The sequence below is a fragment of the Dermochelys coriacea genome, chromosome 2 (genome assembly GCF_009764565.3).
Source record: "Dermochelys coriacea isolate rDerCor1 chromosome 2, rDerCor1.pri.v4, whole genome shotgun sequence".
NCBI lineage: Eukaryota > Metazoa > Chordata > Testudines > Dermochelyidae > Dermochelys > Dermochelys coriacea.
This window is the reverse complement of record NC_050069.1, coordinates 122,411,447-122,439,426: the sequence shown is the minus strand read 5'-3', so window position 1 is coordinate 122,439,426 and position 27,980 is coordinate 122,411,447. Positions and strand designations below refer to the sequence as shown.

General features: G+C 40.7%; 1 protein-coding gene across 4 annotated transcripts in view; it reads left to right on the top strand.

The window, feature by feature from the left end:
- The window catches only part of GMDS (GDP-mannose 4,6-dehydratase), a 565,099-nt gene that overhangs the window by 500,277 nt on the left and 36,842 nt on the right, over positions 1-27,980 (top strand). For 2 of the 4 annotated variants that reach the window (XM_043508397.1, XM_038392524.2), the window contains one exon: positions 26,194-27,205. The exons of the other annotated variants lie outside the window; for them this stretch is intronic. In XM_043508397.1, coding sequence (XP_043364332.1) covers positions 26,194-26,280 — 87 coding nt within the window. In that variant the 3' untranslated portion in view covers positions 26,281-27,205. Of the gene's footprint in view, positions 1-26,193; positions 27,206-27,980 lie in introns of those variants that run through there. 4 annotated transcript variants of the gene reach the window in all.

Here is a 27,980-nt window from a genome sequence, read left to right as displayed (position 1 = left end):
ATCCTAATAAGGTCTCCTTTGCCAATGTTAATCAATTGGCACGTTCTATTCCTTTCTATCAATAGGGCTACTCTGAATTTACACAATGGTTATTGAGAGCCAAATGTGGCCCAGTAAATGCAAATCCAGTTGATCACATACCATAAAAATGTTTGTTGTATAATCTACAAAATACTTCCCATTTCTGTATGATGTGTTTAAAATTCATACTTCTAAAATAAAGAAAATTGAAAGGTGGGTCATTTTAGAGTGATCCGTATTCAACCAGCTTGACCATCCCACAAGGTAAAATTGTACATGTAGTCCAGCATTGTAGATTTCATAGGACTGAAGAAATACTAAACAAAACAATTGCTAGGTAAGGACACCTTTATAGTCTGTCATGCCTACCGCACTCCATCCAGCTGATGATGACCATCCTATTGAGTACAGTGGATCCCACTATTCTATTGGTCTGTTACTTTGACTCCCTGGCTTTGGGACTAAGGCCAACCTTGGTAAAGTTCTGGTAATCTCCTTTCTGCTATGAGGCAGAAGAACCCACTGAACCATCAGGAATGGTCAGGAGCAGTTGGGTTATAGCCAGGGTTCTATGAGGGAGAATGCTGGAGATTTCTCAGACATGTACTTCTTGCATACAACTTGCCATAGAGGAATGGTGGGCAGATAATGCAAAGTCAAACTTAAAATCTAGATAGACTCCAACTAACTAGGATTTTCCCACCCAGGGACAGCTTCTTCTCCAAGAATATTTCTTTACATATCATATATATAAACACTGTGTATATCTGTGGATACATTTATAAATATATATATGTGTGTGCTTATATATGTAAATATATATATGTATAATACACACAAAAGTAAAGTATACATTACCCAAGATAAGCTGTGTTTGCCAATGCTTTAATCTCAGTGGGAGACTGTTTTTACTGGAGTCAGACTCTTGAGCACCAGCTGAGGATAGGAAACTAGATTCTGGCATGCAGGGTGTGGGAGGAATCTCTTTGTCTACTCCTTTTTTTCCCCCAAATACATACATAAATAAAATTCACATGTGGCCTTGAATGATGTCATGTGTGCAACTGACTCCAAAAGAAGCTTTTCTTAAAAGTGTGTAGCCTCTTCAAAGCCTCTGTCATTTTATGGAACATCAAGCAATGCAATGTCATGCAGCAAGGTAACTTGCCATGTTTCAGAATGCTTTTTTCCCCCATGCAAGGAGTTAAAAAACAAAAAACAAAACAACAACTTACAAACAAATGTTGATGCAACAAAAAGCCTTGTGCTTTGCATGTCTGTATTTTTGTTCTGTTTTTAGTACATCTAATCTTCACTATATAGTTAGAGCCCCATGACCATGCAGCGCATAGATTCCTGTTTCTGTGGCTTGAATACGAGAATTTTTCTGAGTTCTTGTAGATTCTCCACCCGCTGATATTGTCTGTCTGTAGCTGCAGTGTTCCCACTGCACTGTACATATCTGTTGTGTTCAAAATCCAAGGAGGGAGGGGAGTTATGGAGAAGTTCCTCAGCAGGCATAAATCAGCATTGATCCAGCTTACAGATTTCCTAATGAAAAGGGTTTGGAAAGGTGATGTTTCCACTGACTGCTAAAATGAAATATTTTGGAGGCAAAAATAGCTGAACCATCAATGCAGTGGGTGCAAAGTGGATTAATGAAAAAGTGGCAATTCCTCCAGGGTCCAGGTAAAACAGGGAAACCTGTGTTTGGAAAATAGCCACAAAATCTTGTAAGATCTGCTATGGCGAGAACATTCTTTATTAAACATCATGTAAGCTCTTTTCACTCTGACCAGGGAAATGGTGAATCTGAATCTGCTTTTATACCAGTGAAAGGGCCACTGAGAGTTGGATCAGGTCATAGATTAGGAATAACTCCACTGATGTCAGTGTAGTTACACCAATGTAAAACTAGTGTAAGTAAATTAGAATCTGGCCCAGCATGAGTGCTTCCTAACAACAATTGTTTTAACACACATGGAAGGTGCTAACACAGTATCCCTGGCCACCATAGATAGGACCAGAAAAATTGGCTTCTCTAAATCAACCATAAATTGTTGGTTTGAAATTGCATGTTGATCATGATTTATTACCACTGTTTATTTAAGTCCTGGCCAGGGATAAGCATTGACCAGACTCAAATAATAATTGTGCTTATCCTATAGTGCTTGTGATATAAAAGACAGACGCACAGAATGTAAGACACATTGAAAGATCTAGAGGAGGTACTCAATTCAAACGTAAATTATTCCCCTTTATTGTAAAATGACACCTTATATGAATAAATTCTCCTTGGCCAGTGGGTAAACTTCAGAATAGATTTTAATAATCAAATGTAATAATATATTCTGATTATTTTGACATACATAATCAATATTGAAGGAGAGAAAATGCCTTGGAATGGAGCTAGGTGTCAGGAGTATAGAATGTTGTTGTAGCTGCCTCGGTCCCAGGATTTTAGAGACACAAGGTGGCTGAGGTAATATCTTTTATTGAACCAACTTCTATCAGTGAGAGAGCCAAGCTTTTGAGTTTACACAGAGCTCTTCTTCAGGTATCAGAGTGTCACAGCTAAGTACAAGATGGAACAGATGGTTTAACAAAAGAAAATAACAGGTATTTCACCACACCATTCAAGGTGGCCCATTAGCACCTCTCCAGTCATAGGAGGAAAAGGAAGGGGGGGAAGGCAGCTGAGGGAGAAGGAGTTGTTAGTGGGCTATAGATTGTTGTATTAAGTAAGGCTGCATGTCTGTCATAAAGGTCACAGAAGTCATGGATTCTGTGACTTTCCGTGACCTCCATGATTTCTGCAGCAGCAGCAATTTGGGTGTGTGGGAGGGGGCTCAGGGCTGGGATGGGGTTGGGGTGCAGGGCGGTGCTTACCTCTGTGTGAGGGGCTCCCCAGCTCCTAGGGGCAGGGACCAAGAGGCTCTGTGTGCTACCTGCGCCCACAGCTCCCACCCCCACAGCTCCCATTGGCTGCGATTCCCGACCAATGGCAGCTGCGGAGCCAGCGCTTGTGGCAGGAGAAGCACGCAGAGAGCCCTGACCACCCTTCTCCCTAGGAGCTGCAGGGACACGCAGAGCCGGGTAGGGATCCTGCCAGCCCCGCCAACCCTCCCCCCCCAAGCACCAGTGGGGGTCCTAGGCCAAATGCCGCCCCCCCCAGAACCAGCAAGGTCCCAGCCACACACACACCGGCATCCACGGTGCCCCCGGACCAATCCCCCAGAGCACCCACAGCCCCCCATCCAGGTTTTAGTCAGAGGTATATAGTAAAAGTCAGGGACAGGTCACGGGCCATGAATTTTTGTTTACTGCCCGTGACCTGTCCATGACTTTTACTAAAAATACCCATGACTAAAATGTAGCCTTAATAATAAGACACAGATCCAGTGTCTCTATTGAGTCCATTATTTTTAGTGTCTAGCAAAGTTATGAATTTAAGCTCCCAGGCTTGTCTTTTGAATGCATTGTGCAGGTTTTCTTTGAGGATGAGGACTCAGAGGTCAGAAAACTCTGTGTAGCTAGAAAGCTTGTCTCTTTCCCCAACAGAAGATATCACCAACAAAAGATATTACCTCACCCACCTTGTCTCAGGAGTATGGAAAGGAGACCCTTGAGAACTCTGCCTCATGTCCTCACAAACAACAAAAAAGTTCCGCTCCTGGGTTGTTGGTTTCCTCCCCACTTATTAGATTTCAATCGAATGACAAGCCTTCATTGATTTTCATTTTCATTTATTTAAAATGAATTTAAAAACCACTGGAAACCTGAGGTCCCCACAGCTCACAGTGAGCCAACAGTATAAGTTTGAATTTTGCTTCCTCCGTCTCTTCCAACTTAATCTTTTAAATTGGTGCAAGTGGAGTTAGACCTCCCCTCCAGGAGCAGCCAGTTTTATTTTTCAACATGGAGTTGAGTTTAAAAATCAAAATGAAGCTTTGAGGATCTCAGCTAATGTCCACTGAAGTCAGTGCAGTCCTTCCATAGCCTTCATTGGCCATTGAATCAGGCCCTGATTGAATGGGTATTTTTATTTTTGAGCATGGTTTGCTTGCTGAAGAATAGATTTAACCCTAACCTGTTTCACTGGACCTGTGATGAGAGTGCAGTAAGTTTGCCAAGTGGAGGAGGAGGTGGGCTAAGAAAGGCTCTACAAGACACAATCTCATTGTATTCCTCTCTCAGAAGAACAAGCATGTCTGGTGCTTGTGCCTGCTAAAACTTGACCAGCAGCCAATTCCAGGTTAATCCTCCTGATGGGCACACCCAGATGTCAGTTGTTTCTATCTATGGGACAGAAAGAGCCAGCTGGCTCTATCTTTTGTATCATTCTTAACTTTGCCTGCATCCTGCATAGGAATGTTCCCCATTCAGAACAAATAAATATGTCTTTTTACCATTAGCTAGCTTGTGGTTGAATAGTTGGCGTTATAGCTCATTTGTGACTAGGTAAGGCTTAATGTTGGGGGAAGATTTGCAGAAGAAATTATATTGTCATAAAATCCATTTATGAGCTGGAAGATATAAGTAGTGCTGTATATTTCCATTGCACTTTCCAAACAAAGATAAGACATGTTCCTGCCCCAAGGAGCTTGCAATTAAATGGAACAGAATCTGCCAAATTATGAAGGCTGTCCATCTGAGCTACTGCTTTGCATCTATGACTTATTTATGAAGAAGCACACTGTCAGGCAAACATGTTGACATGTGCACTGGCAGACAATAGACCAGGGGTGGCCAACCTGTGGCTCCGGAGCCACATGTGGCTCTAATATGCAGCTCCTTGTACAGGCACTAACTCCGGGGCTGGAGCTACAGGAGCCAACTTTCCAATGGGCCAGGGGACTTTCACTGCTCAACCCCGGCTTTGCCATAGGCCCTGCCCCCACTCCACCCCCTCCCATGAGCCTGCTATGCCCTCACTTCTACCCCACCACCCTCCAAGCCTCCTGCATACCACGAAACAGCTGATCAGGAGGTGCGGGGAGGGAGGGGGAGGCACTGATCGGCAGGGCTACCGGTGGGTTGGAGGCACTGGGAGTGGGGAGGCTGCTGATGTATTACTGTGGCTCTTTGGTAATGTATGTTGGTAAATTCTGGCTCCGTCTCAGGCTCAGGTTGGCCACCCTCACAATAGAGCATCACATAGTTTGTAATGATCAGATTTCCAAACATGTTTAGGCATGTAAAGATGCAGAGAGATGCCTAGTGGGATTTTTCAAAAGTGCCTTAAAAAATTAGGCACCTAACTCTTACTAAAATTAATGGGAGTTAGGCACCTACCCTGCTTAGGGACTTTTGAAAATCCCACTAGGCTCCTATCTGCATTGCTACATGCATAAATACCGTTTTTAAATTGGGTCCTAAACAGCTATGTCTGGATGATGAAGACAAGATTCCCAGCAAGGGCAAAGAGTTACTTTTGAATGTTACATGCCCACAATCATGGGTATGTGCTATTGTTAATCAGGTCTGCTAAGTAACTTAATGAAAGCTTCCACGGTCATATTAAGATGGTATTTTAGTCTTTTAAAAGAAAAGAAAGGGATTGGGTTTTGTGAGGAGCTGAAAAGAGTGATTTGAAGGCTTAAGCAGGACTTAATTTGTTCACAGGCATTGTTCTGGCCCTCTGCATAGAGGTGAATTTCATAAAATCCATATACAATTTTATCCTATTAGTAAGATGATCTTAATGCCACAGTGTTACTTAACTGATGTTCTATTCCTGCATCTGATTCAGAGGATGTGAAGAGATATTCATGATTTGGTGATTTTGCTGGACATGCAGACTTATACAATTCATATGTTCACAAGCTGCTTAGCCTTTCACATGTTTTGGGAGGAATCAAATTAACACTTCCTGGTTTATGAAGAATTTTTTCTAGCCTAGCCATATATTCAGTAATGGAGATATTACTAGGACTTAAGATGTAAGATATGTATAAGTTTATCTAAACAGAAATGCTATCACCGAAACAAGCAGTCTAGCTTGGAAAACAAAAATTGACCACCCAAACATGATAAACTATAGGCCAATTAAGGTGAGCCAGTTATTCCCCCATCTACACCCTCCAAGAATGATAGAATGTGAATTAAGAAGCACAAAGCTCTTAGGCACTTACGATTAAAGTTAAAAACATGGTAATGATACCTTGATGACTGACTGATGTCTGCCAAACTTCCTCAGGGACTTCAATAATATGAGGATAATGTATCATTAGAAGTGTTGAACACTGTGTCTGACATGTTTAAATTTATGTATCACATTCCTCCGAAATAATAACAAGTAAAAAGTTATTAGCTCTGGAAATATGTTGGAGATGTATGCAAAACCACAGCGTAGGTGATAGATTGAACTGGTGGCATCTAATGAAGGTGTTCAGGAATAATTATTAGTAGATTTAAAAATTAAAAGAAGAGGCCATAACATAGTATCATTAAGATTTTGTTTCTTTTAAGTTTCTTTTTATAACACTAAAAGTGTGAAGTCAGTCGATGGTATAATTAAGTGCATAGCACAAAAATGCATACATATTACTAGAATTCTTTGCTAATAATGTAATAATTCATCATTAGCTGCAATTGTTGAAGAAACAGAAAAGAATTAAAGTGAAGGCTGGTCATTTCCAAACAATATGTCTAATAAAAAGAATACACTGACTACATAAGAGTAGTCATCCTCAATTTACGGCTTTATAGCTGTATGCAGAAGTTTGGGACAATATATGCAACTCTAATGTAATCCATGAGTTTAATTGGAGTTGCTGTAAGTAGTTGGGAATGGGGAGCAGAGTTTATGTCAAGTGACGTCATAGAGAGAGAACTATAAAATAATCAAGTTGCTACATTTCGGGTCTGTTCTATTCAACATATTCATAAATGATCTGGAAAAAGGGGTAAACAATGAGGTGGCAAAATTTGCAGATGATACAAAACTACTCAAGATAAGTCCCAAGCAGATTGCAAAGAACTACAAAAGGATCTCTCAAAACTGGGTGACTGGGCAACAAAATGGCAGATGAAATTCAATGTTGATAAATGCAAAGTAATGCACATTGGAAAACATAATCCCAACTATACATATAAACTAATGGGGTCTAAATTAGCTGTTACTACTCAAGAGCTCTTGGAGTCATTGTGGATAGTTCTCTGAAAACATCCACTCAATGTGCAGCAGCAGTCAAAACAGTGAATAGAATGTTGGGAATCATTAACAAAGGGATAGATAATAAAACAGAAAATATCAGATTGCTTCTATATAAATCCATGGTAGGCCCACATCTTGAATACTGCATGCAGATGTGGTCGCCCCATCTCAAAAAAGATATTGGAATTGAAAAGGTTCAGAAAAGGGCAATAAAAATGATTAGGTGTATGCAACAGCTTGCATATGAGGAGTGATTAATAAGACTGGGACTTTTCAGCTTGGAAAAGAGACGACTAAAAGGGGATATAATAGAGGTCTATAAAATTGTTATTGATGTGGAGAAAGTAAATAGGGAAGTGTTATTTATTCCTTTTCAGAACACAAGAACTAGGGGTCACCGAATGAAATTAATAGACAGCAGGTTTAAAACAAACAATAGGAAGTATTTTTTCACATAACTCACAGTCAACCTGTGGAACTCTTTGCCAGAGGATGTTGTGAAGGCCAAGACTGTAACGGGGTTCAAAAAAGAATTAGATAAGTTCATTGAGGATAGGTCTATCAATGGCTATGAGCCTGGATGGCCAGAGATGGTTTCCCTAGCCTCGGTTTGCCAAAAGCTGGGAATGGGCAATGAGATGGATCACTTGATGATTACCTGTTCTGTTCATTCCCTCTGGGGTACCTGGCATTGGCCAATGTCAGAAGACAGACATACTGGACTAGATGGACCTTTGGTCTGACCCAGTATGGCCGTTCTTATATTCTTATACAATTTATCAACACATAACATCCAAAGTGTTACAAGATGCAGATAGATAAAGAGATTGCTGTATGGAGTTTGAAACCTATACAGGTTGAAATGGAAAAAACCTATGGAGTACAGGAAGAGAAAAGATGAAGATATGGGAGGAGAAAAGTAGAAGTTCCAGTAGTACAATATAAAACCCTGCTCTTATTTGACTTAATGATGCTTTTATCATTAACTTCAATGGGAGCAGAACTGGGCCCTTAAGAATTAATTAGAGCATAATCTTCTTGTTCTCAAGCAAATTTCCATTGCTTCACCATTGATATTAATGGGATTTTCACCTGAGTAAAGACTGTCAGACTTGACAATTATGGTTTAAATCCCTTCTTCTGAGCTTTTATAATTATGCACTGATTCCTGGTCCTATCTGCACATTGCTCTTCTGCATATCAGGGTCTGTGTACCGGTGTTGGCAATAAAAAGATCACCTGAAATATGCAAAAAAGCACTTCCATCTGGGTGTGGTTTGGTGCCTGCATACTTCAGGATAGATATTTGGCAGGATTCCCCCCTTCTTGAACCAGACAAGTCATAACACCAACTTTGAACAGTTTATAAAAATATTAAGCAACAAAGCAGCTTATTTCAGTGCTTGTGTGAATCTACAAAATGTGGATGACTTCACAGTATGGCACAGACCTCAAAGAAGTATAGACATCTTCTTTTGTTGATTGGAAAAGTTGTTCCAGAGCTTCAAGTGTTAAAAGGTGGAAATTTTGTTTCAATATCTAAAATACGGAACTACTACTGCTTCAGAAAAATCAGTAAACACATTTCCTTCTTTACGGGTGGCGGTAAAGCCAGGAATGGCAAGTAGAAACATAAATGGAGATAATGATTTTCCTTACATTTTCACAATCTTTATTTTTAAAAGATTGATTCTAAGATAATATAAGATACGTGACATAAATAAATAACATTTTCTGATGCTGAAGGAAAGACTCACTGTACCTGATAACGATGGAACAATTATTCATGAGAAAGCTCAACCTTGAGATGGTATTACTTACATGATGTTCGCAAGGACAGTGACTCCTAGGGTTATCTACAGCATAAGTTAAAGCTGTCTAGAGACAACTTTGCAGCTGAATCCTGTTCACCTTCCTCACACAAGAAGTTCATTGCAGTCAAAAGGACTACTCATGTGATGCAACCAGAATTGGTCTTTCTGTATAAGTGAAAGCACTAGTGCCATCTTCGTGAATCTCTGTGGTGTTCTTGTTCACACATGACTTTACATTTCACTCCATTTATGTATCCAAAAATCTAGGTGTTCTACCAAATATACCATATCATTTAAGTTGGGAGAGCCATGTCCCATCATTTTTCTCATTTATCAAGATGAAAACCAGATACACAATGACTGTAGGAATCCATCAGCAAGAGCATTAGGAAGCAGCAAAGATATAAAGTCATTCTAGATGCAATAAGTGACATGCAGCAAACTCTTAGATGTGCAATTATTAGAGTGGTGCATATATTTGTACATATAAGATGGGATATTCAAGAGTGCTCAGCATTGGCCTAACTGTCTTCTCCCATTGAAGTCACTGGGAGCTTTATAATTGACTTCAATAGGAACAGAATTATGGAAACATAGGGTGCTTTTGAAATTACTGTTCGTACAGTATATCTTCTGATTTACAGTACCACTGTAAACTTTAACACTCAAGAACATTGTTTGGATTGGAAATATGCACTGTGGGATTTCAGTTAATTTAAAAATATTATTTTGTTATCTAGCGTGGGGTAGAATTCTGTTTCTTCGTGTTTCATGACTAAAGACAAATTGTGCAAGCATTTTCTTCCAACCAGCTTTCTCATGTTTCAGTGAAAATTAAATTGATGTCCTATTTTGGTGGCATGTGTGAGAGAGTAGATAGAATGTAATTTGTTGATAGAGAATGTAGGAAAGATTGCAGTGTACGTGATGTGCATGGTACTAAATGAAAGCCATGCACTGTAGCATTAGAAGCAGTATGGCATAGTCTAAATGGCATGCTGCAAATGAAAAACAAATATGTGGCATGGTTTTTACTTTACTCTTGTGCTAGCTATATGCCACTAAATATTATAACCCCATCTCTTTTCTTCATGGCAGTAATAGTGACTTGGTGGAGTGTCCAGGCGAGAAGTTACCTGATCTTTGGCTGATTTGTGGTATTTGATATTTTTACAAAAGGTCCAGGATAATCCAGTGTAAAATGATTTTTTGGATTAATTCTTGTGACAGATTTTTGTTATTCCTCGCTCTGTTAAGAGATAAGCAGTATACTTTCAGGTAAGGTGTTTTGGGGATCTGTTCTCTGTCTCAAAGTCAAAACCAGGTATCCCCAGTGAACAAAACATGATTAAATATAGCCATGATTAAATATAACTTCTGGATGTTTCAGAAGTTCAGATTTGCCATGGTTCCATCTATGCATTGAGAACACATCTTTCTTTATATAAGGAAGAATCTGATGACTATCATGCAGCCCTGAACACACCAGGGGTAAAATTCACCGATATACACAGGAACAGCACAAGGCCTGCTGACTGCTTAAATCCCACTGAAGCTCTCAAAATTGATAAGAAGGCCTGGGGCTGACTCTCTGCACACTGGGTGACTTTCACTCCCAGACAGTAGAATTTCCTCTTCCTCAGTTCTAATAAACGGGTACAAATCTACAGTCAGCACCAAATAAATTTTGAATTTACTACACCCAGTGCAATGTGTGAAAATAAACCCTAATTGAAACTAATTACCAATTTGGCAGGTATTTACGTAATACCAACTGTGATTTGTCCATTGTGCAACATCAAAGAACAATACAGTCCATTGTCAATCTTTTTTTCCCCCCATAAGACCAATTGATTGTTCAAAGGTAAAATATGAAGGGTATTTTAAGAATGTTTGCGTTGGTGTACTCTCTACCCAATTATGGTCTGGCTAACAATAGAATTTACATTTGTTTTGTTATGGCAATTCCAAAATAAGCTGAAATTCCTTCGAATCTGCTATGCTTTACCGTAAGGGGATCTCAGACTCTCATCTGACTACTGTAAAACACTCCTTTTACGTTGTCAGAAAAGGGGACCTAATTCACCAGTGCATAACTCCAATTTTATACTGAGGTAATTACGTTGATTCAATTAGTCCAGCATAAACCTGGAACAATGCAGTGGTGAATCAAGCCCATAGGTTCAAACACAGGAATTGTCCTATTGGCATCAAGGAGGCCACACAGCATGTAAAGATTACCCATATGAGTAAGGGATTGCAGGATTAAGTCCTATGTTCTTTGCTGAACTGTAGCCACTTTCAAACTGAGACACCCCCCCCCCCGAAACACTATTCTACAGGTATGAGGTGTACATGTACACAGGATAGTAACTAGAGATGGAAAATATTTCCTATAAATCCATCTCCCACCTTTTAAATGCATAATATAGTTCTTAGGTCAAGGACAAGATCAGACATTACTCTGATACTGTATTTGGTCTTAGCCAGTGTGCAGTCTATACTGCACCTACATGTATGGCTTATTTGCTGTGTGTTACAAAATATATGGGGCCATGGAGGGCAGAGATGGAGAAAACAACTAAGTTTGAATACCAATTAAGGGTCAGATTCTGAAATTAGAGTGCGAGGGTGGGTGCAAAGGTAATTACCTGTCACGCCCCATGCCTGGCCCATCTAAGGACCAGGCAGATTTGCAGCTCTGCCCTGAAGCAGGCACAAAGACTACTCTATCCCTACTCCTTAGGAACTCATAGAGCCTCAAAAGAGACTGGTGTCATGTCCTGGCCATGTCCTCCACCATAGTTCATGGTTCAGGAGCTGCAAGAGGATCCCTGTGAAGGAGATTAGCAATTGGCAAGCCACCCCTGCATGTCAGGAAACTTCGGGAGTTATTCTGCCTGCCAGTGGTCCTTCTGAGGTGGTGTGACTCCATGCCACCCTTTATGCCAGGCAAGATCTAGTCTCTTAGCAAGTTAGAGGAGACCTGCAGTAGTGACATCCCTGATTTGATTTCAGTTAAACTAACCAGTATGTTAGTTTTAGAAGAGATCTAGCTCTTCTGCCACTGGTAAATGACCGTATAAATTAACTGATCTAACTTATTAACAAAGTTTATTGCCTGTAAAAAGAAAAGGAGTACTTGTGGCACCTTAGAGACTAACAAATTTATTTGAGCATAAGCTTTCATGAGCTACAGCTCACTTCATTGGATGTATTCAGTGGAAAATACAGTGGGGAGATTTATATACACAGAGAACATGAAACAATGGGTGTTACCATACATACTGTAACGAGAATGATCAGGTAAGGTCAGCTATTACCAGCAGGAGAGCAGGGGGGAAAAAACTTTTGTAGTGATAATCAAGGTGGGCAATTTCCAGCAGTTGACAAGAACGTCTGAGGAACAGAAGTTACCTACTACAGGACAGGCCCAACAAAGAAAATAACAGAACGCCACTAGCCATCACCTTCAGCCCCCAACTAAAACCTCTCCAACGCATCATCAAGGATCTACAACCTATCCTGAAGGACGACCCATCACTCTCGCAGATCTTGGGAGACAGGCCAGTCCTTGCTTACAGACAGCCCCACAAACTGCAGCAAATACTCACCAGCAACCACACACCACGCAATAGAACCACTAACCCAGGAACCTATGCTTGCAACAAAGCCCGTTGCCAACTGTGTCCACATATCTATTCAGGGGATACCATCATAGGGCCTAATCACATCAGCCACACTATCAGAGGCTTGTTCACCTGTACATCTACCAATGTGATATATGCCATCATGTGCCAGCAGTGCCCCTCTGCCATGTACATTGGCCAAACTGGACAGTCTCTATGTAAAAGAATAAATGGACACAAATCAGACGTCAAGAATTATAACATTCAAAAACCAGTCGGAGAACACTTCAATCTCTTTGGTCACTCGATTACAGACCTAAAAGTGGCAATTCTTCAACAAAAAAACGTCAAAAACAGACTCCAGCGAGAGACTGCTGAATTGGAATTAATTTGCAAACTGGATACAATTAACTTAGGCTTGAATAAAGATTGGGAGTGGATGGGTCATTACACAAAGTAAAACTATTTCCCCATGTTTATTCCTCCCCTCCACCCCCCACTGTTCCTGTGTATATAAATCTCCCCTCTGTATTTTCCACTGAATGCATCTGATGAAGTGAGCTGTAGCTCATGAAAGCTTATGCTTAAATAAATTTGTTAGTCTCTAAGGTGCCACAAGTACTCCTTTTCTTTTTGCGGATACAGACTAACATGGCTGCTACTCCTTAACCTTTATGGCCTGTGTATATAATTATTGTCCTTTTCTGTGTCTTTAAAAACAAAATATAAAAACTGTTTCATCCACTCCCATTTGCTATAACAATCAATATGCCGCATGTAAGATGGGTGTTGGATTGTTTGCATAAATTTTGACCTGGGGCCAAAATTAAGCTTCAGAAAAGATTATTGCTTTTTTGAGATATAACCCTACCTTTGTGCACCAGCTCAAAAATATTTGATAACCACTGTCTACATTTGGCATAAGGACCGCCAACTCAAACAGGAGTTTTGTATTTTTCACTCTTTTTTGGTAAATTCTTGTTCTAACATGAAAGTTATTTTATTTAACCACCATTCATGAATGGGTGCACTACTAACAACTATTATTATTGCTATTATGCATTTGTTTTGCATTAGGAGATGACAGACTTTGTGGTAGTGCTAATTAACACTTAGGCAGAAGGCAAAGCAGAGCATCTTCTAAGAAATTACCATACAATCTGCCACATTTTACTTTCTATGAATGCCATGGGCCTGATTCTCATCATCTTTACAACACCATAAGGCCCCAGTCCAGCCCTAACATCCATGTTAACAAACCTCTAATTGGAAAGTGATTCCATTGAAGTCAATGGAGTGACACCACATAAAGCCTGTTTAGAATTAGGACCAAAATGTTTTTTTGTTTTGTTTTTTAATTTAAAAATTAAATTAAGCAGTATACATCTGCCTCAGTAAGTGCTACTTAGAGATTTTGTATTGTCTTTTTTAATTGTAAAATTAAAATTTTAAAGGAATTTTAACCTGATTTTTTACAATCTCCTCTTCCTTTTCTGCTTATGACCCCTCCCTAGGCAAAACCACAGGTTCCCTACCTTCCTGCTGCAACCTCAATGTGTCAGCTTTATTATGTGTAGACAAATTAAATTAGAATCATAGAAACATAGGACTGGAAGGGATCTTGAGAAGTCATCAAGTTCAGCCCTCTGGACTGCCACAAGACCAAACAAACCTAGACCATCCCTGATAGGTGTTTGTCCAGGCTGTTTTTAAAAACTTCCTATGATGGGGATTCCACAGCTTCCCTTGGAAGTGTATTTTGGAGCTTAACTACCCTTATAGTTAGAAAGTTTTTCCTAATATCTAACCTAAATATCCCTTGCTGCAGATTAGGTCAATTACTTCTTGTCCTACTCTCAGTGGACATCGAGAACAGTTGATCACGGTCCTCTTTATAACAGCCTTTAATGTATTTGAAGACTGTTATCAGGTCCTCTTCTCCCTCCTCCCTGTACACATTTTCTCAAGAATAAACATGTCCAGGTATTTTTAACTTTTCCTCACCAGGTCACATTTTCTAAACCTTTTGTTATTTTTGTTGCTCTCCTTTGGACACTTGCTCCAGTTTGTCCTCATCGTTCCTGAAGTGTGGTACCCAGAACTGAACACAGTACTCCAACTGAGGCCTCAGCAGTGCTGAGTAGAGTGGGGCAATTACTTTCCATGTCTTACATATGACACTCCTGTTAAAACACCCCAGAATAATACTTGCGTTTTTCTCAGATACATCACATTGTTGACTCATATTCATATCCTTTTCAGCAGTACCACTACCTAACCAGTTAGTCTCCATTTTGTAGTTGTGCATTTGATTTGTCCTTCCTAACTGAAGCACTGTGCATTTATTATGGAATTTCATCTTGTTGAATTCAGACCAATTCTCCAATTTGTCAAGATCATTTTGAATTCTTATCCTGTTGTCCAAAGTGCTTGCAACCCCTTCCCGCTTGGTGTCATCCACAAATAATATAAGTCTACTCTCCACTCCATTATCCAAGACATTAATGAAAATATTTGATAGAACCAGAAGCAAGACTGACCCCTACAGGACCCCACTAGGTAAGCATTTTGAAAGCAACTAGTTGTGCACCTACCTTATACTACTTTCATCTAGACCACTAGACCAGGTAGGACTGTGTTGAAAGCCTTACTAAAATCAAGATATAGTAAACTGGCTGCTACTTAATCCTTGCACTTGGATTTTTTTTAATGTAAAATGAGAATAAATAGAAATTATGTCATTGAAAGACGACAAAAGATAAAATATATCAGAATATACACTGTCAAATATTTACTGTATATATAGATAAAAGCACACACTTGTATTACTTTATGGTCTGGTGAAAGGGTCATTCCATTTGCTGTGTACATGGTACAGCCATGATGAAACTTCCAAACAGAAAATCCTGCTTCTGCATGAGTAGTAGCTGTGTTTGAAAATTTGCAGTGCTACCACTAGACCTAATTCTGTGAGGTGCTCAGTGCCCTCAATCCCCATTGACTTCACTAGCGATTGAGGACAGTCAATACCTTATAGCAAGTGCTCTGCTCCTCTCAGAAGAAGGCCCTACTGTTAGAAAAATGTCTCCTCCATCACTAAATTCAGCAGTTTTCAATAAGCAAGTGCCAGATTCTTCACTTTTCAGCCACTGGCTGCCAGCAAGAGAGTGTGAAGAAACATGGTTCCAGTGGGAGCTCTTGGAAGAATTGGGCCACGTTCTTTGATGCCCTATGATTCCTTGGTGCCAACTAGACTGGTACAGAGGAGCCATCAGGTAGGCATAAGGCCCCCAGAGAGCATTCTCCAGGTCAGAGGAAGGAAGGAGCAGAAGAGGGCATGGCTGTGGCATTCTTAGACCTGGACAATTCTGCATCCCTGCAATACCGATAGGGGCTACTGCAACAGGAGCACTACCTAGGACAGCCTTTGGATGTTCACTGGAGGCTGAATGAGACCCCAGCACCCCCTGTCCCAGAAACTGCATCCACACAGGGATGAATCTGGCTTATTGTGCCTCAATCAGGCACAATGCCTCCCACAGGCCAAGGGGAAACACCTTTTTAAAAGGGTTCACCCTGCACAGTATAACTCTTAACATTGTATTTGTTTATATAGGAGAAAAGTTGTGTGATATACTAATATTGTGCAATTCATTTTGTGGGGAAGAGGAGGATGACACTTGCTTTATTTTTTACCCCTGAGCCTGTCTTGTCTGTACATTTATAAAAGAAGATAAGCCTGCCACCAAGCTGAAAAGGCTGACACTTCTAGAGGTCATAAGTTGTTTAGAAGGATAAGCTGTAATCTGCTGATTGACTCATGAGAGTGGGGGTTTGTATTGCAAGGAAGCTGTTGTCAGTTACCCAGACTGAACCAGTGGACTGAAATCATTTTGAGGGCTGCATGTTTGTTGGGAGTGAGCTATGTGGAAATGAGCCTCCTAGTCTAGAATTTCCAAAAGCCCTACAGCTGTGCAATGACAGTCAAGCTCTGAGCAAAAGTCAGTTTTGGTGAGGGGGAGAGAAGAGAAGCAGGAAGTGGAGGTGGAGGGGGGGGGGGAAACAGTAATTCAGATAAAGGCTATTCATGGAAATCCATCCTGCCCAGGTTGTGCATAGTTAGTATGAAAACACTTTTCTTTTTTTTTTTTTTTCAAAAAAAAATTTAGGGAACACCTCCGGCCATAGTGTGACCTGCAGATGACTTTTGCCTTTGCAACGGTGGAATGCAGAATAAAGCAAAGAAATGTAGCAGTAGGGGAAAAAAGACATCGTAAAATGATCATCTTTGACTACTTTAACCATCTTTTAGGGGGACGTCTGATGTCTCTAAATATTGGCTTATTTTAAACAAAGGTCTTGATGCTTTTATATGATGTTGGGTTTCTTTTTTTCTAATCAGTCTAGAAGCACCATGCCAGTCTGTTTACATATAGGGAACATGTGTATTTAGATTGTAAGCTCTTCAGGGCAGAAACGGTCTTTTCATTGTATGTTTGTACAGCGCCCAGCACAGAGGACCCTGATCCTAATGGGGACTGGTGGCTACTACTAATACAAATATTAATAATGGTAATAATTTAGAGGCATGTTTTTCAGGGGAGATGCTTTTCATCTTCTTTTTTCTCTTATCCAATCAACTGGGGCTGGGTCCTTGTGCAAACCTCAGCCATCTGTGTCTGTCTGAAATGGCACTAAGATCCTTCTGCTTACCATCTTCTTTGATGCAATCCATCCATCGCTTCCTCCCCTTTCCTTGGGGTCCATTTCCTACCATCATCTCCTGCCAGGCTATTTTCACCAGGTCCTCTTCATTCACCATCTGCATCTGTCCAAATCAGCAAAGCCATGTTTCTTGAATTTTGTCAGACACATCATGGACTTGGACTTTCATCCTAATACTTTCATTCTGAAATATTTTTCTTCTTGTAACTCCTCTTATAGTGTGAAAACATCTCATCCCAAACACCTGTAGCCATTGAAACTGTCAGCTCTTTATCACCCATGTTTCTGCACCGTACAACATTGTGGAGCACACCATTGTTCTATATGATTGGGTTTTCAGTCTCAGTGGTATACCCTTGACATTCACTACCCCTGGAGTTGCTTTTTCAGCTGCAATTTGCACCCTCATATTTTCTCTTACAGATATTAATTTCAGGAATAAATCTGGGTATCTGCACCTCTGAGTATTCGCACTTGAAATTGGGTAGTTAATTTTCCAGTTTCCCAGTTAGCCACAAATCAGTTGAAGGTGCACAAATGTTCTGGGTGAAAATTGGACCTGCAAAAGGAAGGTGCTCCAGATGAAAATACATCCACTGAGTATGTACAACCTCAGATCAAGAACATCATTTCTGGGTGATGCATCTTTCCCTCGGTTTAATGCAGTGCCTTCTGGAACTCTTGCTAGCACAGTGTGTCCCCCAGCATGGATAATTGTCTTAATGACGTTAACTTACAGAGAAAGATTTTACCTCATTCTTTTCCTTTTCCCTGATGAGTTAAGAGAACTAGAGAAGGGCTCAAGCCAAAATATGAGATCTGAGTACATCTGAATGTTGGCAAGCTGTAGGTCTCTTCTGATTATAACTGGTCATTATCTCTGTAATTTGCAAATCATTTTTAGCAAACTTGGTTAAGTCACTGAAGCAACTACTAAAACAAGTCTGACAGTGAGCTGACAGGTTGTTCCAACTCAGATGTGAGTTTGGCTTCAAACCTAGCAGGTATGATCCATTTTTTAATGGTGTTCCATTTGCAAATGAATTTTAGTTCTGCTGTTTCTCTTTGAAGTCTGTTTCTGAAGTTTTTTTGTTCAAGTATAGCTACTTTTAAATCTGTTATAGAATGTCCAGAAAAGTTGAAGTGTTCTCCTACTGACTTTTGTATGTTACCATTCCTGATGTCCGATTTGTGTCCATTTATTCTTTTATGTAGGGACTGTCTGGTTTGGCCAATGTACATGGCAGAGAAACATTGCCTGGAAACCGATCCCGCACTCTCACAGACTTGGGAGGCAGGCCAGTCCTCACTTAAAGACAGCCCCCCAACCTGAAGCAAATACTCACCAGCAACTACACATCACACCAGAGAAACACTAACCCAGGAACCAATCCCTGTAGCAAACCTTGTTGCCTACTCTGTCCCCATATCTACTCTAGCGACACCAGACCCAACCACATCAGCCACACCATCAGAGGCTCGTTCACCTGCATGTCTACTAATGTTATATATGCCATCATGTGCCAGCAATGTCCCTCTGCCATGTACATTGGCCAAATCGGACAGTCGCTACGTAAAAGAATAAATGGACACAAATCAGACATCAGGAATGGTAACATACAAAAGCCAATAAGAGAACACTTCAACTTTCCTGGACATTCTATAACTAAAATTCATTTGCAAATTGAACACCATTAATTTGGGCCTGAATAGGGACTGGGAGTGGCTGGCTCATTACAAAAGCAGCTTTGCCTCTCCTGGAATTGACACCTCCTCATCTATTATTGGGAGTGGACTACATCGACCCTGATCGAATTGGCGCTGTCAACACGGGTTCTCCACTTGTGAGGTAACTCCCTTCTCTTCATGTGTCAGTATAATAATGCCTGCATCTGTATTTTCACTCCATGCATCGAAGAAGTTTTTTTTTACCCACGAAAGCTTATGCCCAAATAAATCTGTTAGTCTTTAAGGTGCCACTGGACTCCTTGTTATAATTGAGGTGTGATTTAATTTAACAATGATCTGCCTTTACTAATATGAACATTATCGGGGTCAATGGAGTGGCTACCCTTCACGAATCCTTCCTCTGCACAAGCTATTCCCTTGAATTAAGATGTGAATGGCCTCCATACTTCCCGTACCTCCTGTGTATTTGGGGAGGTATCATTTAGGGGGTGGATCTTGTTGAAAGTTGAGCCCCCAACTGTCCATATCCAAGAACCTCTACAGGAATGATGGCTTAGGGAGACCCATGTGATCTGATCCTAGTGAGTCCCCATGTCTGGATCTGCCACACTTGGGGGTAGGTGGCCCCTTAAACAAGAGGTTGCTAACAGATCCCTCCCCCCTCCACACCCACACACACACACACCAAATTTCCTTTTATGGGCAGCAGTTGCAACAACAGGGAGCAGATTGTACTGGTCAGTCTACTGCAACGGCTGCACCTTGATCCTCCCATGACATCAAAGCTACTGCCTGGAAATGAGAGAGAATTAGAAAATACAGAGGCTTTATTTTTTAACACTTACAACATCTGTCCTCAAATTTTGCTCCTCCCCATTGAAAACACTTCTTTATAGTTTGAGCATAACTACACTTTAAAAAGCTGCTCCCTTTCACCTGAGGAGTTGTATTTCTGTACTGGTTGAAACCATCTCTTCATAGTATATCTAGTTAAGTTTTTTTTTAAGTGATTTGGAATTTGCTGCATGAAAACCATCCTATAAATTTAAGATATTGTATCATTAAGAACAGCAGCATTGCCAGATGCTAACATTGATTCTATTGCCATAGTGTTCATAGACATAGAGGGATATATTCTGTTCTGCTTAAGATGTATTTATGCAACTCCTATCAATGCAAACAGAAAACACACACAAGAAGCAACTATAATGTTTTTAATTTTATCCTGAGTCTACATCTTAGAGGGCCTGATCCAAATAGAAAGACTCCCTTTGACTTCAGTGGTCTGTGGATCAGGCCCCAAAAGTTTAAATAATGCTGAAAACTCTGTCTGTTTGTCTCTCTATTTATTACAATGAGCTGAGTGAGGTAGGGTGGGAAAGGGAGGGGTATTAGGAACAAACCATTGAGATCTAAATCTTGACACATTAACAAAGAAAATGACAGTCTCTCGTCAGACTTAAGCTTCCAATAAGTTGCTTAATAAATGGCAGTAAGAGCAAAGTGAAGTGGAGAGACTTAATGCTTAGCTATCTGTGGAGGGGTGGGGGGCAACAGGGGATGGTACAATTGAGTATCACTCAACTCACAAAAAATTGGTTGAGAAAGAACTCACCAAAGCCTTCTTTCCTTGAATGGATATTTATAGACTAAGGGTCTGTTCTGTCTCTCCCAGTCCTGTAGGGCAAAATGAACAGAGATGCTTTCAATCAGGCAGGCTATTTGACCAAGTCTTCTTTAAATGTTGGTTTTAGTTTTCATCGTTTTAATGTGTATTTCACTAACCAGCATAAATGACTCCCCTTTAATTTGAATCACAACACTGCTCAGTTTCAAATCCTAGCATACACATTTCTTCTGGATTATGTACAGTTATGCACCAGATATTTCTTTCCAGACATTTTCTTCCCACCATGGTATACTCGCATTTGTTTAGTTTAATGAAAATCAGATGACATTGCTGCTAGAAGTAACTGAGGTAATGTGTCAGGTAATTTAACTCTTACACAATATTCTCTTTCTTTAATTACTTAATAGTGGTGGGAGGTTTTTGGTTGTTGGTTAGTTTTGTACAGTTACATACATGCATCTCCTTGCTGCTTCAGATTTGTAAAGAGTGAAGCAAGTTAGCTTTTTAATTTATGTAGTGAACTAAGACATGGTTTGCATAAATATCAGTGGACTGAAGTTGTTCAGTCTTGTTTAATTCACTTCCTCGCTGCAATACTGGCAGTAGTTTTGAATGACTCATCTGCTATAATATATTAACCAAAGACAACATGATTCTTCCATTTCAAAATGCCTGGCCATTAGTAGATTGGAGGTTTGATTGTTTTTCTTAATTATTAGTATTATTCTTTATTATTGATTTATTCTTTCCTGTGTTTTCTCATTAAGGGCCAAGGGTTTGCTCCTGCAAAGCACTCCCACTAAAATCGTTATGACTATTCACTTACTTACTTTGCTGGATCGGGGCCAGAGTACTGAGCAGCTGGCAGGATTGAGACCCAAATCCTGTTCACTTGTCTCATTCATTACTGGTATTTTGTCAGTATACACAGTGCAGAAATGGTATTTTATCATTCTGCACATAAGGACAGAAGATAATAAATCTAGATGGTCTAGATAATACTTAGTCCTGCCTCAGTGCAGGGGACTAGACTAGATGACGTAACAAGGTCCCTTCCAGTCTAATGTTGCTACGATTCTGTCCTTGGATTGTGTTTATTTCATGATCGTTCCCTACTTCTTTGGAACTATTGTGAATAAGTGCATAATGGGGTGCAGAGGGTTCAGTTTAGTGTCTCTTATAGTTAACCACGTGGTAGGGTACACGTGCTGCTATGGAGAAACATTTGCTGGGGTTAATCAAGATATCCTGAAGGTGAAAGAGCCCAGGATTTATTAGAACTTACCCTTACTCTAAACTGGAATGATAAAGAGACTATAGAGTTTCTAGAGGGAATACAGGTTAATCTAGGATATATAGCTTTGGTGTTTTTAAAAAAATTACTTTTTATTGTTTTTTGGGGGTTGTTCAATCAATCAGTCTTTAGGAGCAACAATTTGAGATGAACACAAATCTGTCACATTTTAAAAAAAACAAAACTATTTTAGCCTAGTTCCCAGCTCTTCTTGTGCTGACATTCTACAACCTGATTTTCAGAAAGGACTGTCACCATCAATTTTTCTGTTTTAAAGGGCTTTAATTCTTTCAGCATGTTCATATGGTTTTATAAAACCCCAGATACATGGCAAATCCCCTTGGTGTTGTAAGACAAGATTGCTGTTAAAAAATGTTTAGGCTTAGTCAGCTTCTTCTCACCACTGAACTCATGAGGGATTCTAGGAAATGGTGTTTATACTAAGCTTAAATTGATAGGGCAAGTTTAATGCAATCAGGTCAAAGGTACAACTGCTTAGCTAGTCTCATCAACCACTCAGGTTTCAGCATCAGTTTATAAGTAAAGGCCTGTAATGATAACATCTGGCTGCTAGCGCATGGGCTGCATTTTGTGTGCTGTGATTGAATGTAATTTAATGGTGGGGAGGAGCAAATTTAGGGACAGCTTCATTCCTGAATTATGATTCCAGATAGATAAACTAGGACTGACAGACTTTGATCAAAATCTCGGTTGTGCTATCAATTTATTTGATAAAGCACACCCCAGGACAGAGATTGCTCATGCACCACCCCCTCAGAGCAACTGAGCATGATCCATCCCCTCACAGTGCCTCCTTGTGAGTGGAGCATGCATGCCTCATCCCCAGAGAAGACCTCAGTGTGTTCTAGCCCAGGCTAAAGGGGTGAAGCTGGATTTTCCCCATCATTAATGCTGCAGGCTGGGATAGAGTCAGACACTGGAACTCGGAGCAGGGAATCTGTCGCTCCTGCACTATCAATGACCCCCATCTGAGGACAAAAATGGATTGGGGAGAGTGAAAGGAATAGATTAGGAAAAGGAATTTGGTGAAACTGTGGGACTGGAGAGGCTGCAGAGAAACTGGGACTGGCTGGATAAGAAGACTGGGACTAGGAACTAACATGGTGGAAATGAGGGTGAAGGGGGAGGGGACACAGATCTGACAAAGAGCTGGGTGTGTGGGCAGAACTGGAACTAGCTGGGCAACGAGCATGGGACAAGGAGCCAGGTCAGGAGGACTGAGGCAAGAAGCCAGGGAGAGCGTGGGAAGAGACTGAGATTGGATGAGGAGTCTAGGGAGAGAGACTAGGGCTAGGAACCAGGGGATGGAGGAGGAGAAGGAAAGATCAGATGAGGTGCTTGGAGGAGAAAACTGGGACTGGCTAGGCAAGGAGACTGGTTGTGGGAAAGAAAAGAGTCTGGGAGTTGATGGATGATTGGGACTCAGGCAATGAGACTAGGACTGGCTGGGCAAGGAGACTGGGACTGAGATGAGAAGCCTGAGAAGTGGAGACTGGGTCTGGGTTGAAAAGGAGAATGGTACTGGGATCAGGAGCCAGAGTTGGGGAGAAAACAGGACTGGGACTGGATGGGATGTTAGGAATGAGGCAGAAAGGGTCAGGCTTCAGGGAAGCAGGCAGAAGAGTCTCTGTCCACTAGAGCACACACCCCTCCATAGCGTGGAATGAAATCCAAGATTCCTGAGTCTCACCATTCCTCTGCCATCAGCAAATCTCACCCCTCTTTAGTGGTGTTCCACATAGGAGATGACAGCCTATTACTGCTATCAGTTATTCCATTAACTCAAGTGGCAGAGAACTTTGCAGTGGATCTAAAGGTTTCAGCCTTGCCACTGACCCACTGGGGTGTCAATATGATGACACATCACAGCATTTCTGTTTTTTGTGTCCTTTTTTTTTTAAATATAGAAAATTACATACCAAAAAATTACTTTAAAAGAATATTATTAAGGTCACCCAGGCAAACTTAATTCTGACATTTCCTCTCATGTGAGTACTTGACTTTGCAATCTTAATGTTCTTTTAAATATAAGTTGTTTGTTTTGGGGTTGGGTAAGTGTAGTACACACACACTTTTCAAGACGGTACAAAGTGACATGTAGGCACAGTGTCTTTCTGAACTTCTCAGTCATAGTTCAGTACTTAGATTCATATGCTCCCCTTAGTCTGTGTGTGCAACTCTATCACATACAACAGATTTTTGCCACAGATTGAAGGGGCTTGTTTTGGCTGTTAAAGAGATCTGTATCTACCATCTAAGATCCTTTTCTGTGCTTAACACTGTCCAGGGCAGATGGGTTTCCTCTTTATCATATATTCTAAAAAGGAAACTGCTTATTTCAGGGCTCTTCCAGGTTATGCCTTGAACATCCAGGGTGACTATAAAACAGGCATTTTTAGCTGACTGGTATATTTTCATTGAAATATGGGTAGTGATGAAGGTAGATGACAATTTCTTATCCAGCCACTTGGGGAGAGTGAAAGGAATAGCTTGGGACAAGGAATTTGGTGAAACTGTGGGACTGGAGAGGGTGGAGAGAAACTTGGACTAGGAACTAGTGTCTATGCTGGAGGTCAGTCTACTCTCTCGGATCATAATGGTCCCTTCTGGCCAGAAAAAGTCTTTTAAATCTAATATGCTGCATATGTGACTATTTTAAAGAATGCTTACAGAACACTTTTGTTCGTTTCACTTTAAAATTTAAAATCAAGTCAGCATTAACACATTATACTGGGATTGTGTTGTTAAACTCTTTTAAAAAATGATCAGGAGATTCCAAGGATAAGTATGGATTTTACTCTTCTATAACCATTTTCACAAACTTCCTGTAGATGGTAAGACGTGCTGTTCTTTGTGGCTGGATGAACCACTAAGTACAATAGGTCAGTGTTTAGGGCTCCTGGTTCTAGGGTCAGGTACACCTTGGGCCTGGAAAGCACAAGAAACATATCGCCTCCAATGAGGCAGTCTGGTTCTCAAGGGACCACTGAATCGGACTGGCACCACCTGCCCACCACAGCCAAGATCTGTACACCACCCCAGACCCAGTGCCACTCCTTTTGTTCCTGCAGGCCGAAGGGAGATGGGGATCCTGGCTCACAGCTGTCACTGCCATCATCTAAAATGAGGGCTCTGAACATCAGCCCTTGAAGTGTATGTAGGTGGGTGAGGACATTAGGAGGTGGAACTGAAAGTAGCCACATATTGAACATACTTAGGGCACTGAGTTGCCTTCATTCAACCTTGATGCTCTTGAAATCTTACGTGACACAAGGTTTGCCCTTGTATGTGTATTTGTGTGTGTCTTGCCCTCTGCCTGCCTGTCTGTCTGTCTCTGTTAGCATTTGCCTGTGGATTGTTTTCATATTTGTTTGAGGATGCTAAGTATGGGATGTTTTCACTTCAATTTTATTAATCAGCATATATGGAATGTGGGGGGGTCAAATTTTTGGGACTTTTCATCTGAGGATCTCTGTGTGCTAAGTAGACTTCACAATATTCCTGTTATGTCAGTACAGTAATATCCCTGTTTTCCAGAAGGGAAAAGCAAGGGTCAGAGAAGTTAGGAAACTTGCCCAAGGTCACGTGCAAGTCAGTGGTAGAAGCAGACTCCTACTTCTGTGCTTCAATCATTAGGCTACTCTCCCCCACTCTTGTTTGCGATTTACATCCTCGTGTAAGACTAGCTATAATTCATGATCTGGGATAGGATTTCCACCTCTGCTATTTTTGTTAGCTTGAAATATATGGGTTTTATGTTTGTAATTACAGGTCTTCTAAGAAAATACTTACTAATTGCACTGTAAATAGTCAGCCAAGGATTGACTCACGTTTTTTCCACTTCTTTTGGATTGCCTCGATTGTTTTTCAGTGACGAGATTAGCCCATTTATGTTCCTTCTCTTGCAGATGGGATGGAACCTTTTTAAAGCAATAATGAGTATACATCATACTGCTGGAAGTATAAACTGCCTTTGAACATATTAGCAAAAGCTAAACTACCAACTGTTAATTCAATGAATCATGCTCTGCACAGGAGTGTTTTATATATATATGAAAATCCAACTGTATATGTATATGGAGGGCGTATATTTATACACCACATGTGTAAGATATAAATGATCCCGATGAATACTGCTGAAGTAAATTATGTTAATACCCTAGTTAGAACTATTTTAACATTAGTTTCTAAATGTTTTTGTTATACTGTAGATTGGATGTCGGCAAGATAAAGGAACCTGGACTCTTAAGTGCAACCTCTGCACTACAGTGCAACTCTGTGGGGATGTTCAAAATTAAACATTTGGTTTAAGCATTAAACATTAAAGTTTTCCTTTTAATTCCGAGGCCTGTGTTAAAGCAGAATGGGAAATGGTTTACAGTATCTCCCAGTGCGGGCTGCCACACTGATATTGTCAGAAATTACATAATTTTCATTTCTTTTTTTAAGATTATCACCAACAATAGAAGGCTTAAAAATTCCAAATGTAATTACAAAAATATATTTTCAAGTAGGCTTAAAGTGTGTTCCTGGTAATAGGTGCACCTTACCTTTAAAACATAGATTTATGGAGGGGCTCGGTCTTTAAGAGTAGGGAGCTTATTTTAATGAGTGGCTTACCCAGTGGAAGCTCCCACTGCCACCACCCATTCATACTAGACATGATAGATATCAAAAGACCTATCACCAAAGGATGTTACTGGTTCCACATTCAGCTGCACTGCTCAGCCAGAGTTGCTAGCTGCTTTGTGGCAGACAGTCTACAATGTGCATCAGGCTGCTGGCACTCTGTAGATGAGAACCTAGTCCTCTGGTCTCCCTGCTAGCTCCTTTACTACTCTCTGCACTCTGAGTGTCTCTTGCCATACATCGGAACAAGAAGAGGAGACAGCCTCCATACCTGATCTGCCAGCAACAATATTTGGCCCCATTCTCATGACTTTAATACTTTGGTATGTTGGGGGAAGGTAGTCAACCTGACTGGATCCTCGTATGTAGAGGTGGTGTGACGAGACTGCTAGAGGGAAGAGTAGGGAGGGAAAGAAACCATATAGCAGATGAGAATAAGGGAAATTCCAAGGTGAGAGGGAGGGTGGAAAACACCCCAGTGAATGAAAAAGGGAGGTGGCTCTGAAGGGAAAAGAAATTCAGTGCACCCCAGTGGGAGCAAGAGAATAGAGAAGCAAGAGATTGTGACTAGAGCAAACACCAGAGGTGGGAAAGAGGGAGAGAGGTAGGAAAAAAGGCAAGAGGGAGAGATTTAGATGGAGAAGGGGCAGAAGAAAAAGAGCCAGGTATGCAAAGAAGGAAAGAAAAAATCTGAATGAAGATAAGGAGAGATCAGGCCTTAAGAAAAGAAAGGAGTAGTAAGTAAGGTTTTAATATTTTGTGGGGTTTAGTGAAAAGTTTGGTACTAGAGTGGAATGTAATCAAATGTTAAAAAAAAAAAAAAACACCCCACACAGCATGTTTTATTTTATACAGTAAATTAGGGGACATGATTCTAAAGAACAAAATGGAGTTTGAGAGACCTGGCTCAACACGTGGGATGGCTATAGGAGACCATATGAGAAATGGAAGATAACTTGTTCTGGTTTAATATGATGTTTACCGTATGGTTTCTAGCTTATATTGACCTATATGGCCAAAATCCTCTGCTGTGAGTGGGAGTTTACCCCACAACTGGCGGGGAGGAGTGCAAAGGTGAATTTAAACATTCCCCTGACTCTGAGATAGATATGTGTCTGAAGGCTGCTGTAACTTATTTACAGCTTCCAAGGGCCCCAAGGGGCCATGATGGCAGGTGGAATGCAGGAGAGTTCTGGGAACACTTCTCCATGTGCCAGATCCCCTCTGTTGACTATTCTGCTGTTTATCACACCAATTTAGCAACATACTAATTTCTATGCCAACTAGTTGTGATGTCACAGAGGGTTATGACTTTGCATGTAAAATAAGCAAAGGAGATGAACTTTTAAGAACCTAGGAATTGCCACAC